General features: G+C 32.7%; 2 protein-coding genes across 2 annotated transcripts; one reads left to right on the top strand and one right to left on the bottom strand.

Moving 5' to 3' along the window:
* Positions 1–293: 293 nt before the first annotated feature.
* LOC134690261 (ATP-dependent RNA helicase DDX54-like) lies at positions 294–11828 on the bottom strand. Its single transcript, XM_063550238.1, has 7 exons — positions 11819–11828; positions 5839–5930; positions 5371–5506; positions 4037–4110; positions 3106–3282; positions 1945–2084; positions 294–411 (listed from the first exon to the last, which is right to left on the bottom strand). Exons 1-7 carry the CDS (start codon positions 11826–11828, stop codon positions 294–296), a joined length of 747 nt encoding a protein of 248 aa, XP_063406308.1.
* Positions 11829–13863: 2035 nt separating this feature from the next.
* Positions 13864–15078, top strand: LOC134690567 (uncharacterized). Its single transcript, XM_063550522.1, has 2 exons — positions 13864–14303; positions 14855–15078. Exons 1-2 carry the CDS (start codon positions 13871–13873, stop codon positions 14929–14931), a joined length of 510 nt encoding a protein of 169 aa, XP_063406592.1. The 5' UTR covers positions 13864–13870; the 3' UTR covers positions 14932–15078.
* Positions 15079–15892: the final 814 nt, after the last annotated feature.

A 15892-nucleotide genomic window follows, 5' to 3' on the forward strand; every position in this document is an offset into this window, starting at 1 on the left:
GATGTAATAACAAAGTAATACATGTAAACTTAACCCCTAATGGTTCTCCTTGAACTGATTTAATAACAAAGTAATACATGTAAACTTAAGCAAAAGTTTCAGATATATATATAAAAATAAAGAAGATGTGGTATGATTGCCAAAGACAACTCTCCACAAGATACCAAAATGACACAGAAATTAACAACCATGAATGAAACAAAAATATCATAATTGCAATCTGAATAAAAATACTGAACTTCTCAGTCATGTGTCATTTAAGTATTATCAGAAAATGGTATAGGCTAGGGCACTCATAATGCCATTTTTTGGTAGCCCCATATTATAAATTTACCAGGAAACAGTCTAAATGGTTTTTTTTCTTCTATAAAAAAATCAGGAATAACCTTTATACTGTCCTTAGCTCTGATCCTGAAATAATACATATGCCTATATTAAAAAATAAATAAACATATTGTTTGCTATGATGTTAAAATTTATCAAAATAAACTTGATTTGATTGTAGCCTTCCCCCTTTTTATATTCTTTTATTACCTGCTCTCAGTATCAAAGTCTGATGGTGTATAATGGAGATAGTTCTCTTCTATTGTAACCTCCCCCCTTTTTTATATATTTTTTTTACCTGCTCTCAGTATCAAAGTCTGATGGTGTATAATGGAGATAATTTTCTTCCATAATGTAACCTCCCCCCTTTTTTATATATTTTTTTTACCTGCTCTCAGTATCAAAGTTTGATGGTTTATAATGGAGATAGTTCTCTTCCATTGTAACCTCCCCCTTTTTTATATATTTTTTTTACCTGCTCTCTGTATCAAACTCTGATGGTGTATAATGGAGATAGTTCTCTTCTATTGTAACCTCCCCCCTTTTTTATATATTTTTTTACCTGCTCTCAGTATCAAAGTCTGATGGTGTATAATGGAGATAATTTTCTCCCATAATGTAACCTCCCCCCTGTTTTATATATTTTTTTTACCTGCTCTCAGTATCAAAGTTTGATGGTTTATAATGGAGATAGTTCTCTTCCATTGTAACCTCCCCCCTTTTTTATATATTTTTTTTACCTGCTCTCTGTATTAAAGTCTGATGGTGTATAATGGAGATAATTCTCTTCTATTGTTACCTCCCCCCTTTTTTTATATATTTTTTTTACCTGCTCTCAGTATCAAAGTTTGATGGTTTATAATGGAGATAGTTCTCTTCCATTGTAACCTCCCCCCTTTTTTATATATTTTTTTGTACCTGCTCTCAGTATCAAAGTCTGATGGTTTATAATGGAGATAGTTCTCTTCCGTTTTAACCTCCCCCTTTTTTATATTGTTTAATTACCTGCTCTCAGTATCAAAGTCTGATGGTGTATAGTGGAGATAGTTCTCTTCCATTGTAACCTCCCCCCTTTTATATATTTTTTTTACCTGCTCTCAGTATCAAAGTCTGATGGTTTATAATGGAGATAGTTCTCTTCCGTTGTAACCTCCCCCCTTTTTTATATTGTTTAATTACCTGCTCTCAGTATCAAAGTCTGATGGTGTATAATGGAGATAGTTCTCTTCTATTGTAACCTCCCCCCTTTTTTATATATTTTTTTTACCTGCTCTCAGTATCAAAGTCTGATGGTTTATAATGGAGATAGTTCTCTTCCGTTGTAACCTCCCCCCTTTTTTATATTGTTTAATTACCTGCTCTCAGTATCAAAGTCTGATGGTTTATAATGGAGATAATTCTCTTCCATTGTAGCCTCCCCCTTTTTTATATATTTTTTTACCTGCTTTCAGTATCAAAGTTTGATGGTGTATAATGGAGATAATTTTCTTCCATAATGTAACCTCCCCCCTTTTTTATAATTTTTTTTTACCTGCTCTCCGTATCAAAGTCTGATGGTGTATAATGGAGATAATTCTCTTCTATTGTAACCTCCCCCCTTTTTTATATATATTTTTTTACCTGCTCTCAGTATCAAAGTCTGATGGTTTATAATGGAGATAGTTCTCTTCATCTCTTATTTCCACTTTCCTTTTCTTTGTACCTGGGTCTTCAGTTGTCTGACATGGCCTCTTTTTACCAATCACAACATTGAAAGCATTCTGTGGAGGAAAAAAATTATGGATATTTTAAAATGAGGGGGAAAACCACAACAGCTAACACTAAAATGCAAATGTCAAAGAAAGACAGGAAAAAAACATTAGATGAGAAAAAAAATGATGAATGTGTCCATCTGAGATGATGCCTCTGCTTGTATATAAAGTTATGAAGGGACATAACTCAAGAACAGTAAAAGTGATGCTACAAAAAATTGTATATTTGTACTTGAACTGAGTTTTATAGAAATAAGCATTGAGTATAAGTTTCATAACATTTGGTTGAGGCTAACTTAAGTTAGAAAATGGAAATGAAACTTCTGTAGAGGAACATAACTCTAGAAATGTAAATGTGATTGCACCCACATTCAAACTTGATCTGTGTTTTGTGGTAATAAGCATTGTGTACAAGTTTCATGAAATTAGTTGATGATTACTTAAGTAAGACAATGGAAACCAATTTGGGACATACAGCCAGATACTAAATGGTAAAACCTAATGACCAAACAAGTGAAATTGGAAATAATAGAAAATTTGTCACATAGAATATGTACATTGATCAACAAGACAGTTTTGTTTTAGTTTTTTCTTTTTTTTACGCATTTTTTGGTTAATTTTGTCACAAATTGTATGATATAAAACAGAACAGGGTTTCGATGTCCCCAGCATTGCACATATTTTAAATCTTTAACTTTTTAAGTATCTTACAGATATGAAGGTTTGAGAGCAGATGATAATTTCCAATATAATCAATATTTTCAAGGGGCATAATAACTCTTTAAACAAATATTTGATCAGCACTGGGTTTTTTAAATATTTGTCCAAGACATTGCTGATAAAAAACTTTGATATAATTAGTTATCAAAAGTACCAGGAATATAATTTTATACGCCAGACGCGCGTTTCGTAATATATATAAATGTGAAAAAAAATCTGGCAAAAACTGTTGGTAGGGCTAACAATGCGATGTTCCATAAAATTGATATTTCAAAGGGACATAACTCTCTTGACAAGAATCATTACTCACTGTTAAGTCATCCTCATCTGCTGCATCTTGTTTGTTGACAGTTTCTCTGTATGCTGGAGTTGTCTCCCCTACCAACCTATTGACCTGCTGTTTTATCACTCCTTGATGGTAACCACGCTTCTTCTTCATCACGTCAAATGCTCTTGTTTTAGACGTGGCATTTACTTCAAATATTGTCTGAAATTGATATCATAACAGTAAATTCTAGGAATACATTTTTGATGATTCATTTCATTTTCTTCAGCAATATTTTATGTGGATTTAGGGAAGACAAGAATATGTCCACAGTACACAGATGCCCCACTCACACTATCAGTGGACTGTGAAATTGGGGTAAAAACTCTAATTTGGTATTAAAATTTGGAAGATCTTATTACAGGAAACATGTATACTAAGTTTGAAATTCATCAAAAACTACCTTGACCAAAAACTTTAACTCCAAAAAAGACAGACGGAGGGACAGACGAATGGAGGCACAAACCAGAAAACATAATGCTTTCTACTATCCTAGGCGGGGCATAAAAATATTTTCCTAGATTTCTATTTCGTTGTTTTCACTTCAAGACATTCCTTATGATCAAGAATCATTGTATGCTTCATTGTCTGTCAAAATTTTACCAAGCATTGTAACTCTTACTTCCAAATTTTTGTAGCCCTTATTTTAATAGTTTCTCTTCTGATAAAATGTGTTGTTGATTTTTTAGTTGTTTCGTAGCTGTCAAACTGATGAATAGTCATATACTCACTCCAGGGGCAGATCCAGTCATTTTAAAAAGGGGGGGTTCCAGCTTCATGCCCCTATTCAAATGCATTGATCGGCCAAAAAAAAGGGAGGGTTCCAACCCCCGGACCCCCCCCCCCCTGGATCCGTCAATGCAATCCTATCAATAACGGCTAACTAATAAATGTAAAACTATTGTATTAAACTAACTGTGTTGGCCTTGTATGACTTCAATGCATTTAACAACTGTAATCGTCCATCTTCTTTTATACTGTCAAAATCACCTGAAATAAAACGGAAAAAATCATATATACTGACAGTTATAATATCAATATATTTATATTCATTTGATTTTATGGGTACCAATTTTCGTGGATTGCGGAAAATATATGGATTTGTGATTTCATGGTTACCAATGTCTGCATACAATATGATAGAAAATTTGTAATTTATTGAACACTTGAATTCTTGTTCAACTTTACCAACGAAAATAGGTTTCCAACAAAAAAATAATGAATCCACAGTAGAATAGAAAATTTAAATGAAAAAGTGGAATGTGTAAAAGAGACAACCTGACAAAAGAGCAGAATACAGTCCTAAACCACCAATGGTTCCTCAATGCAGCTAGAAAATCATGCACACAGAAAGCTTTAGCTGGCCCATAAACAATAATGTATACAAATAAACATTTGGTTGGAAACATAGATGTACCAATGGGCTAATAAAAACTTTAGGTTGAAAAAAATTATACATCTAGGCCTAAAAGAATAAATTATAAAAAGACAAACAACTCCAAAACCATTATAAAGTAAACTCTGATCAAAACAAACCCCATCATAAAACCATTATTAAGTAAACTCTGATCAAAACAAAGTCCATCATAAAACCATTATAAAGTAAACTCTGATCAAAACAAACCCCATCATAAAACCATTATAAAGTAAACTCTGATCAAAACAAACCCCATCATAAAACCAGGGTGAACTCTGATCAAAACAAACCCCATCATAAAACCGTTATAAAGTTAACTCTGATCAAAACAAACCCCATCATAAAACCATTATAAAGTAAACTCTGATCAAAACAAACCTCATCATAAAACCATTATAAAGTAAACTCTGATCAAAACAAACCCCATCATAAAACCATTATAAAGTAAACTCTGATCAAAACAAACCCCATCATAAAACCATTATAAAGTAAACTCTGATCAAAACAAACCTCATCATAAAACCATTATAAAGTAAACTCTGATCAAAACAAAGCCCATCATAAAACCAGGGTGAACTCAGGTCCTCTGGATGGGAAATATAAATCTTACCCTATCTGGAGCAACTACTTGATTATTACCTGAACACCAGGTTTGACCCCAGATTTATTCATCTCTTTATAACGTTTATATCCTTACCAAAGACTAGATGAACCCCAGGCTTGACCCCAGATTTATTCATCTCTTTATAACGTTTATATACTTACCAAAGACTGGATGAACCCCAGGCTTGACCCCAGATTTATTCATCTCTTTATAACGTTTATATACTTACCAAAGACTGGATGAACTCCCGGTTTGACCCCAGATTTATTCATCTCTTTATAACGTTTAATTGACTCTGAAGCAGGTGCTTGTCGAGACTTGTTATATTTATTCAGTGCATTCTCAACCACCTTCTTCATGCTCTCCTGAAAAGAGAAATAAAGAACTGTAGAAAAATTAGGCAAATTGTACTCAAAGTACAGGTGATAAAGTAGATTTAAATGTGTTTTTGGAATTCTAACTAAAAAGGTTTAGAAGATAGGAAGTCTGAAGAACAATAAGTTTATTTCTATCTAATCTTAGTTTTTTCTTTTATTTTGACCTTTTGTTGTATCAAATCAATGAGTTTTCTTTCAGCCCCTTAAATATCAAATAACACATTCTTCGTGCAAAATTACATAAAATTTGTCATACAAACTAAGAAAAAAAGTAAAAAAACTCTCCATTTAATTACTATACAAAGAAAGATAACTCTTACTAGTTCTGCCATTTCTGTATGCCAGATTCTTGTTTTTTCTGCCATGTCATCAATAACATCCTGAGGTACCAAGCCATAAAAACCATCATCATCTGGAAAAACATATATCATAATTTTCATATAGTTTTTCATATAATTTTATATTATATGGTGTAGATAGATTAAGGGGAGAGCAGAAAAGGTTTATGGACAAATAAAACTGGTTAAACCCTTTGTGCCAACACCAAGTCAAGAGATCAAGCCATGGACTGTGTTGTTTGTCACTATTTGTGCGTCTGCTATTTTAGGAGAAGTCAGTTCTTCATGTGATCCAGTACTTGTGTGATTTTTGTTAATCTGTATACTTAATGAAAAGCTTAAACGTCTAAAAAGAAAAACTTTTACTTCAGGTTTTCAACAAAATAACATAAATCTACAAATTTACAATAAAAATCATAATCTTTCAATCAGTTTAATTGAAGACTGGAGGTGGCATGTCAGTTAACTGCTAGTAGTCTGTTGTTATTTATGTATTATTGTCATTTTGTTTATTTTCTTTGGTTACATCTTCTGACATCAGACTTAGACTTCTCTTGAATTGAATTTTAAATGTGCGTATTGTTATGCACTTACTTTTCTACATTGGCTAGAGGTATAGAGGGAGGGTTGAGATCTCATTAACATGTTTAACCCAGCCGCATTTTTGCACCTGTCCCAAGTCAGGAGCCTCTGGCCTTTGTTAGTCATGTATTATTCTAATTTTAGTTTCTTGTGTACAAATAGTGAAATTAGTATGGCGTTCATTATCAGAGAACTAGTATATATTTGTTTATGGGCCAGCTGAGGGACACCTCTGGGTACGGGAATTTCTCTACATTGAAGAACTGTTGGTGACTTTCTGCTGTTGTTTTTTCTATGGTCGGGTTGATGTCTCTTTGACACATTCCCCATTTCCATTCTCATTTTTATATTATTTTTTTATTTTAACGTTTAGTTAAGACAATGAATTTGTAAAGTATCAAAAATCAATGGTTTGGATCATTATATCTTTGACAGACTGAACTATATTCTCTAGATATGAGAAGATGTGATATGAGTGCCAATGAGACATTTCTATATCCAATAATTCTTTGTAAAAGTTAACCAGCTTAGGTCAATGGATGGCCTTCAACAAGAAGCCTAGCCTCACACCAACAGCAATTGATATGTATTTGAAAAGGCCCAATCATTTCTAGACTGTGTAAAAATATTCAAACAGCAAATCCAAACTGTTTAATCTATATAAAAAACGAGACACATCAATAAACGAATGTCACTGAACATCAGGGTCCTAACTTATGACAAATATATCTTATATTTGCAGTTTCAATTGAAAAGACATGATTTTTTCATTCGAACAATTTTTCAGTGAAGAATATTAACATGATAAAGTACTATACATTTCATTTCATAAGTGCAAATAATGAGCAATAAAAAATACGGGTAATTGATATCTGATATGTGCAGTACATAGTTATCAAATGTACCAGGCTTATAACTTGATACGCCAGGCGCGCATTTCGTCTACAAAAGACTCATAAGTGACGCTCAGATAAAAATAGGTAAACAGCCAAGAGAGTATAAAGTTGAAGACCATTAAGGACCCTAAATTTCAAAACGTTGTGCCAAATACGGCTAAGGAAACTTAGGCCTGTGTTAAAAAAAAGTCCTTAATATTTCGAATAATTCATACTTTTGCAAACAGTCATGTCAGTAAATTTATCCAAACAAAATGACCATATTAATGATATGCATGTCACTACCCTCGGAGGCGAAACAAAACTGTTTGCATATGTTTTCCCTTGAGACCCAAACATTAATCTTCCATTATTTTTTTTTCATTCTCCAAAACTTGCAATAATTTATGCGCGCAATAGTTGCTGAATTAACAGGACCCCAATTATATTCCTTTAAATCAAAGGAGTAGGTCCGGGAAGACCCTTTTTTGGCCCCAAAATATGGCAGTTTTACAAAATTGTTAAAATGTAAACTTTTAGTTATTTATTGGATAGTAAAATGGTTCCGCTACATAAATATGGGCTGTTTTTCACAATACAATGCACATATATTGGGTACTAGCACCATAAAGTCATGCTAAATTACTGAAATCTTAACAATTCCAGCATTTTACTTAAATTTTAGAAGGTTTCCGTGTAAAACGGAAGTGGCCGCATTCGTGTTCATCCAAAATATTGAAATGGAAGTTGTATTTGATGATAATACATAACATATATAAAGGTTGAGGATGAACACGGATGCGGCCACTTTCTTTTTTGACCAAAACCCTCTGAAAAGAGATTTTTTTTCGCATATTTGGTAGATTTTTCATATTTGAGCTTGAATCGGTTCGTTTTTAATGACGAATTAAGTTAAAACTTTCACATAAATTAATCGAAACATATAAAATAGACCCTTAAGGGTTTAAAAAGTGGCCAAAATCTTTCGTCAGATGAAACTGAAATTTGAGGCCAAAATTGGTCCTTACCGGACCTACTCCTTTCTAGTCAAGTGGTTTTTTTTTCTTCACTTTCAAAATTGTTCTTTTCAAGGACACAATACTAAGAAAATTTGAACAAGAGATGCATCATGACAAAAGGGAATGAACAGATTGTGATAGTAATTTCAACACTAAAAAGTAAAATAACAAAAATACCGAACTCCGATGAAAAATTTATAAACAAAATGTGTCTCAACAAATGGCAAAATCAAAAGCACAATTACTTCAAACAAATGGAAATCAACATTACTGTCATATTCCTGACTTAGTACAGGCATTTTCCTATGTAAAAATGATGGATAAAGCCAGGTTTTATAGCTAGCTAAACTGCTAATTTGTATGACAGTCGCATACATTTGTCATTATCTAAGTGTTGCAACCAATGCATTAATCTCTGGAAACACCCTGGTGGGCGGACAGCACAGGACATAAAAAACAGTGACGTGTTTTTGTAATCAATATGTAGTCTTGAAATTCATATAATTATTTTTATAATACTAGTCCAAATAATTATCATGATCATGACGGTATTGAAAGGTTAATTTTTAATAAATGCTGTGGCGGCGTCCAAATAATGTGTACTCTATCCATGTAAAATGGAAACTCAAACTCGTTTAAATAAAATACCAATCTTAAAATGATGACAAATTATATTACATCCACAATAACAGAAAAGATTTTCTTATTGTAGGTGCGAGTCCGTCTCACAACTGATTTGACAGCATTATCAAAAGTACATGAGTCATCACGAACATGCAGTTTGAGAGGGGTATGTTTTATTATAACATATTTCATTTATTCCCATCTGTATATTACATATTGGTAAATAACTAATAAACAAACTTCAAGTACCCACAAAGCGGTTTGTTTTTGTACTAGCTAACAAATGCGAAAAGAATGTGTTGGACGTATGACGTCAATGCTACAACAAAGTTTTTTTTAAAGGAAACTATACATTCTGCTGACTACAGGTCAACGCACTCCATATGGAGTCATATAGTAAACAGGCATCTCATAACCACATCACAGCTTAAGGCCTCTTCTAAACATTTTATGGTCACTACTATGTATTGGTTACCTTAGCTACCTCAACAAATGTAAACTTTCACTTCAGCACTAGCTCTAGTATTGATATACAACTAATTACCCTTAACTAGTTACTTATACTTATCAAAGGTACCAGGATAATAATTTAGTACGCCAGACGCGAGTTGCGTCTACATAAGATTCATCAGTGACGCTCAAATCAAAATATTTATGAAGCAAAACAAGTACAAAGTTGAGGAGCATTGAGGATCCAAAATTCCATGAAATTGTGCCAAATACGGCTAAGGTAAATTATTCCTGGAATAAGAAAATCCTTAGTTTTTCAAAAAAGTTCAAAGTTTTGTATACAGGAAATTTATAAAAATGACCACATTATTGATATTCATGTCAAAACCGAAGTGTTGACTACTGGGCTGGTGATAACCTCGGGGACGAAACGTCCACCAGCAGTGGCATCGACCCATAAGACTCATCAGTGACGCTCAAATCAAAATATTTATGAAGCCAAACAAGTACAAAGTTGAAGAGCATTGAGGAACCAAAATTCCAAAAAGTTGTGCCAAATACGGCTTATTTCCAAAAGGTTGTGCTAAATACTTAACTACTAACAAAGAAATTGTCAGTATCTATAATATTAAAATAAAACATGTGAAAATAGTGAAGTTAACCATTTTTGTGTTTAAAAGTTTAAAGATATTTTAGATACATTTCGTGTTTTTGATAGCATATTGGATTCGGTTTAATGTTTTGGCTTTTCATTTCTTTATACTTCACTGCGATACAACCCTAATAAACAGTAGTTGTCCTATTCAATCAAATGGTCGTTTGAAATATCTGATTGTAAATTTATTTGCTGCAACTCATTTAAACATTCTTCTCTAATGCGATTGGTAAAAAACTTGGTTTTTTTTCTATGGTCGAGTTGTTGTCTTTTTGATACATTCCCCATTTCCATTCTCAATTTTAGATATACAATGTACTTACTTAATGTATGGTGAGATGATTGAAGCGGGTAATTTTCTCCTTAATAGTTTATGTTTACTTTTAGGCCTCCTTAATAACAGACATTTTCTTGTACTGTTACGAATCGCAGTGTATGATCAAACCCACGAACGCTTGGTGTCAAATTTATTTAATTGATAAATACAACAACAGTTACTCTCATCTTGGTGATATTTTTTCATTAAAAAAATAAGATTTTTTTTAATATACTGCAGACATTTACCCAAAGGAATGTATATAAGTGTATTGACTGTAATACCTGTACTTTCCAAATTTAGATATTTCAGTTTCAAACAGTTTTACACACACAAAAAACGACAAAAGATACATTTTTCCTTTCCCTACTCGTTAATTTTCTATTTTGCTGGTGATTTTCCTTATTCCCCATCGTATGGTATTTATATATTGTATGACCATATATTTGGTAGTTAACATCATTCTCCTAACATGAATCCGGTCATACAGGCACATACATGTGTACTATGAACATCAAAATTATTCCATTTGTCAGTAAATACTGTTCTAGCACCTGTGGAGGAAGTTTTATCTAGCCCCAATTGTATAGTTTAATTGTTGACATTCACCCCACATGTACCAAGTGTTAGATTAGTTTTATTCATATTACAGAACTTTCATGGTATTCCTAATCGGAAGATTTTATGACGAAGTAGTTTACTTAACGACAAAATTATTTTTTTCATTTACATGTACCTGTGTAGAATATGAAACCGGTATATTTTGGGTAATGGAATCCTGGCAAGGTCTGTCATTTAGGATTTACCTGACCTCGACCTCATTTCATCGATCAGCATTCAAGGTTAACTATAGGTGTCATACCACCAATTACAACTGACACATTCGGAAAATTACATCTGTAACAAACAAAAACTTTACAAGCAGAATCAACTACAATAAGTTCCAACTATGAACGGCTTCAAAAGCTGCACAAAATACCTTACACATATAGATTTATTTCGTCTTCAAGCCACTGTTCCACTTCTAAAATGTCGATTCAAACTTACCAGTACACTTGGTTCAACCAAAACCCTGATAATAAATTGTCAAAATAAGACCTTTGAAAATAGTGGAATTAATCATTTAGGAGTGTCAAAAATGCATTGGATGTACTTGATAACTTGCATGCTTATATTGGTGATTTGGAATCTAGTAAAAGTTTGCATTGTTTGCCCTATATACCCATTTGCCTTATATTTTTATAAAGAAAATATTTACACACGTTATTAAATGGACTTTAAACAAGTCAAGAAGTGAATATATATGTTTAAACTCTTTTATGTCATTTTTTTATTAAAAACAAACTTTTATTTTTTTACTAGAGAACATTTCTGCTCGGCCATCGATCACTTTGGAGATTCGGTTTATCGTTAAGTTATCGGAATTTCAATGGGAACTTACTGTGCATCATAATTCGGGCATGTTTCTGTATTGTTATGAGTTACAATCTATGACTAAATCAGCAAAGACCCATCAAAACAACATTTGATACAAAAAATTGATAAAACTTTTAGATATTTGGATTTTATAATGGCTTTCAATAATGACGACTTCAGTATGCACACTAAAGAGATTTATCCTGCTGAACAGACTTAAAATAAAGCTAATACTGTAAATTCAGAAATTATTGCGAGGTTTTTATTATTGCGAATAATGCGACTGAGTTGTAAACGCAATAATTAAAACTCGCATTTTGTGATATTTTAACTGGATTAAGCATGATTTTTCTCAAAATCGTAAAAATTAAAATCGCATTTAAGTGTAAAATGACAAAATTGCAATAATAAATGCACGCATTAATTACTGAATTTACAGTACTAACAATATATACTGCCCTTTCCTGAGTCTTGATATATATATATATATCTAACGGACAGCCTAATACTTTCTATTATTACCTATTTTGACATCGGACTCGGCCTTCTTTGAAACTTAGTTTTACTGTACGTAAAACTTAGTTTTAGTGTACGTATTGTTTTGTGTTTGTGTTTTCTACATTGGCTAGAGGGTAGGGGGATCTCACAAAACATGTTTGACCCGACGCATTTTTGCACCTGTCCCAAGTCACTACCCTCTGGCCTTTGTTAGTCTTTTATGATATTTTAATTGATTTATACTGTTTGGAGTTTAGTACGGCCTCTATTTTCACTGAAATACACATTTTCGTTTAGTGCCAGATGAGGCACGCCTTCGGGTGCAGGATTTTTCGCTATGTTAAAGACCCTATTTTTCACTCTTAAAATTTGACACATTGTGGTCGATGGACAAAAAGTGATAGCAAAAGCTCATAGTGACTTCTAACATACTTTGATTGTTCAACCCTGTATGCCAACATTGCTCATGCGAAATTTATAATTTGTTTGTATATACATTGAACGACAAATGTAAGTGACTTTTAAAATTTTCTGACGCTAGTTAATGAATGTGTTTGTAGATGGATGTTTGTTGTGTTCTGTTATGTTGTTCCTTTTAAAATTGTTACACGATGATGACTCCTGTACCCATATTTTGACTATTTTAATTATCATGTCTGTTTAGTTCACGCATCATTGTAAATATCACGGAATTTGATGAAGCTGTCATCAAAGTGAGAGGTTTAGCGTTTTAAACCCAGGTTTACTCCACCATTTTCTACATTTGAAAACGCCTGTACCGAGTAAGGATTATGACAGTGCTTGTCTATTCGTTTTTTATGTGTTTTGTCATTTGATTTTGCCATGTGATTATGGACTTTCCGATTGGATTCTCCTCTGAGTTCAGTATTTTTGTGATTTTACTTTTCCCTATTTCTTTTTTCAATTTAACTGATTAAAATCAATCTTCTTTTCAAAAAGTCACTATGAGCCTTTGCCATCACTTTCTGTCCATCGACCACAATTTTAACTCATCTGGACCTAGTGTTATCATTAAAAGAGGGACGAAAGATACTAGGGGGACAGTCAAACTCATAAATCGAAAATAAACTGACAACGCCTGGCTAAAAATGAAAAAGACAAACAGACAAACAATAGAACACATGACGCAAAATAGAACACTCAAGAATAAGCAATACGAACCTCACTAAAAACTAGGGATGATCTCAGGTGGTCCAGAAGGGTAAGCAGATATTAAAGGTTCGTCGTCCTTTATTTATACATTCTTTTAGAACTTGACCATAAAGCATGTCATGGTTGTTTATAGGTATTTATGGGACTTTTGGATGTGATATGTTTTATCTTGACGAATCTAATTTGTTATTATCGAAAAATAAAGGTAATTTGGAAATATTTATTTGATATTTTTACTGTTGCTTTTACTGAGCCATTTTTTAGTCTTGTGTAGACAAAATGGCAGTTCGTTGTACTTGGTTGATATTCAACAACAAATTAATAGTGCATATTTTTTTAATCGTTAGAGCGATTCTAGTTATTCTTTTTTTTTCAGTTGACCAAGGAAGAAAACAATTTCACAAAGATGGGGATGATTGTCTTGAATATTCTGACTGATGTTTTATATGATCTATTGAGGCCAGATAGACCACACCTGCCTCATAGGTCTGAATGTGATATAGCATACTTGTACCGTAATCTCAGGACACTTAATAAAAATATCCCAAATAATAGATGGGGTGGTGAATGGCAAGATATTCAGAATACAGACATATCTATCGGAGATGATATTGAACGCATTAGGCTTACGAGAAATGAACTACAGCACTCTAAGACATTTAATCTCCTTGATACACGTTTTAACGAGTTGATTAATGTTATAGTTGATCTTTTGAAAAGATTTGATCAACATAATAAACCTTCGAGACTGTATACAGATCAGCTAAATGACATTTTGGCTAAAACTGTTTCAATGGAGGATGTTAAGTTAGTTGAAAGTGAAACTGATGTAAGATTAGGTAAATGCTTCAAACATATTTTTTATTGCAGCTTTAGCTTCTTGTCCAAATTGCAAGAATTTAAGATTGAGCAATGCGTTGCGTTATTCTTTCTTTCGAAAAGTTTGCAATATGTTGTTATATTAAAAAAAAATGGTCAAAAAGGAATCCAGCATAGGATATTTTTTGCCAATTATCCTGTCATTTGACAACCAGCTAAGCTAAAATACTGTTAATGTTAACATACGAATTAGAATTCTTGAGAAATTAATGTCTTGCTTGCATATCAATTATCAAAAAACAAGTCCACAAGAAGACGGGGCCGTCGGTTCCCATCTCGGTTCCAATAAGAAATATTACTGTCGGTTGCCAAGTGGTTTACAAATTGAATGTAACTATCATTTTTTTCTCTTGTTAATCAAGTATTTTAGTGCTGAGCGCTTAAGAAAAATTCACCTAATCAGATTATTCAAGTATCGTTTGATCCATTATCCAAATAATAAATGCATGCATGCGATATTTAAAGTCATTATATAATATATCATGGTATTGATGTTTTATTCTATTTTCAGAAATAGCTCTTGAAGTTGATATTGAACAACCAACATACATTCCATCACGCAGGAAAAGAAAATCATCATCTTCATAATTTGTTTATATGTTGTACCGTGAATTACATATGTAAATTGAATGTAAAACAAATACAGGAGATAGAAACAGATTTGCAGGTGATCAATCCTAAGACAAAAGTTAGCATGTTTTTATACAAACACTACGTGATGCTGCTAAAAAAAACAATCTAATGTTTTCATATATAGAAATCGATCTTATACAAACGAATATCATCACGTCAATCTGTTAACCGATTGTAGATTGAAAGAATCTATACTGAAAGTCTGCAATTGTTTGAAAATTGAGTTGTTTTAAAAACCTTTATACAAAACAGAGCAACATGCATCTTTTATTCCGTATTTGAATGTTCCAAAATCAATCTGAACTAATACGTGTATATGTTTACGTGCACCTGCGTAAAGTCTATTTCTATCCGACGCAGCTCATACATAATAACATGGCCATGGTGAAATAGTGGACCTGTATTGAAACCTTCTATTTTATACTATTTTTAAAATTGAATTCATTCAGCAAATATTGTAATGTAAATACAAGATTCATCTATATGTTGTTGAGTTTCAAATACTTTATCGTGTGTTTCTCTATGTTGTGATGTTATGCTATTGTTTCAGAAACAGGAAGAAGGTTTGGTACCATTAAAACGTTTAATCAAACTGCAAATGTGTGCACCTGTCCTAAGTCAGGAATATCTGATGTACAGTAGTTGTCGTTTGTTTATGTTATTTATACGTGTTTCTCGTTTCTCGTTTTTTATATTGATTAGACCGTTGGGTTTCCCGTTTGAATGGTTTTACACAAGTAATTTTGGGGCCTTTTATAGCTTGTTGTTCGGTGTGAGCCAAGGCTCATCATGGTTAACTTACATACCAAAAAAATCGGCCCAATATCTGGAGGCGTTTTGCTGTAGAATGACGGAATGACGGACACGGGTGAAAATGGCCCCGATAACTTTGTTGCGGACCATAATGATAAGTTGT

This window comes from Mytilus trossulus, chromosome 11, assembly GCF_036588685.1.
Source record: "Mytilus trossulus isolate FHL-02 chromosome 11, PNRI_Mtr1.1.1.hap1, whole genome shotgun sequence".
In the NCBI taxonomy this organism is placed as follows: Eukaryota; Metazoa; Mollusca; class Bivalvia; order Mytilida; family Mytilidae; genus Mytilus; species Mytilus trossulus.

Coding starts and splice junctions, on each gene's coding strand:
- LOC134690261 (XM_063550238.1), bottom strand. Junction 5,507..5,838: donor ATACAGAAATGGCAGAACTA/GTAAGAGTTATC, acceptor TTCTCTTTTCAG/GAGAGCATGAAGAAGGTGGT. Junction 3,283..4,036: donor AGTCATACAAGGCCAACACA/GTTAGTTTAATA, acceptor TATCAATTTCAG/ACAATATTTGAAGTAAATGC.
- LOC134690567 (XM_063550522.1), top strand. CDS start 13,871: ATGGGGATGATTGTCTTGAATATTCTGACTGATGTTTTATATGATCTA. Junction 14,304..14,854: donor TGAAACTGATGTAAGATTAG/GTAAATGCTTCA, acceptor TTCTATTTTCAG/AAATAGCTCTTGAAGTTGAT.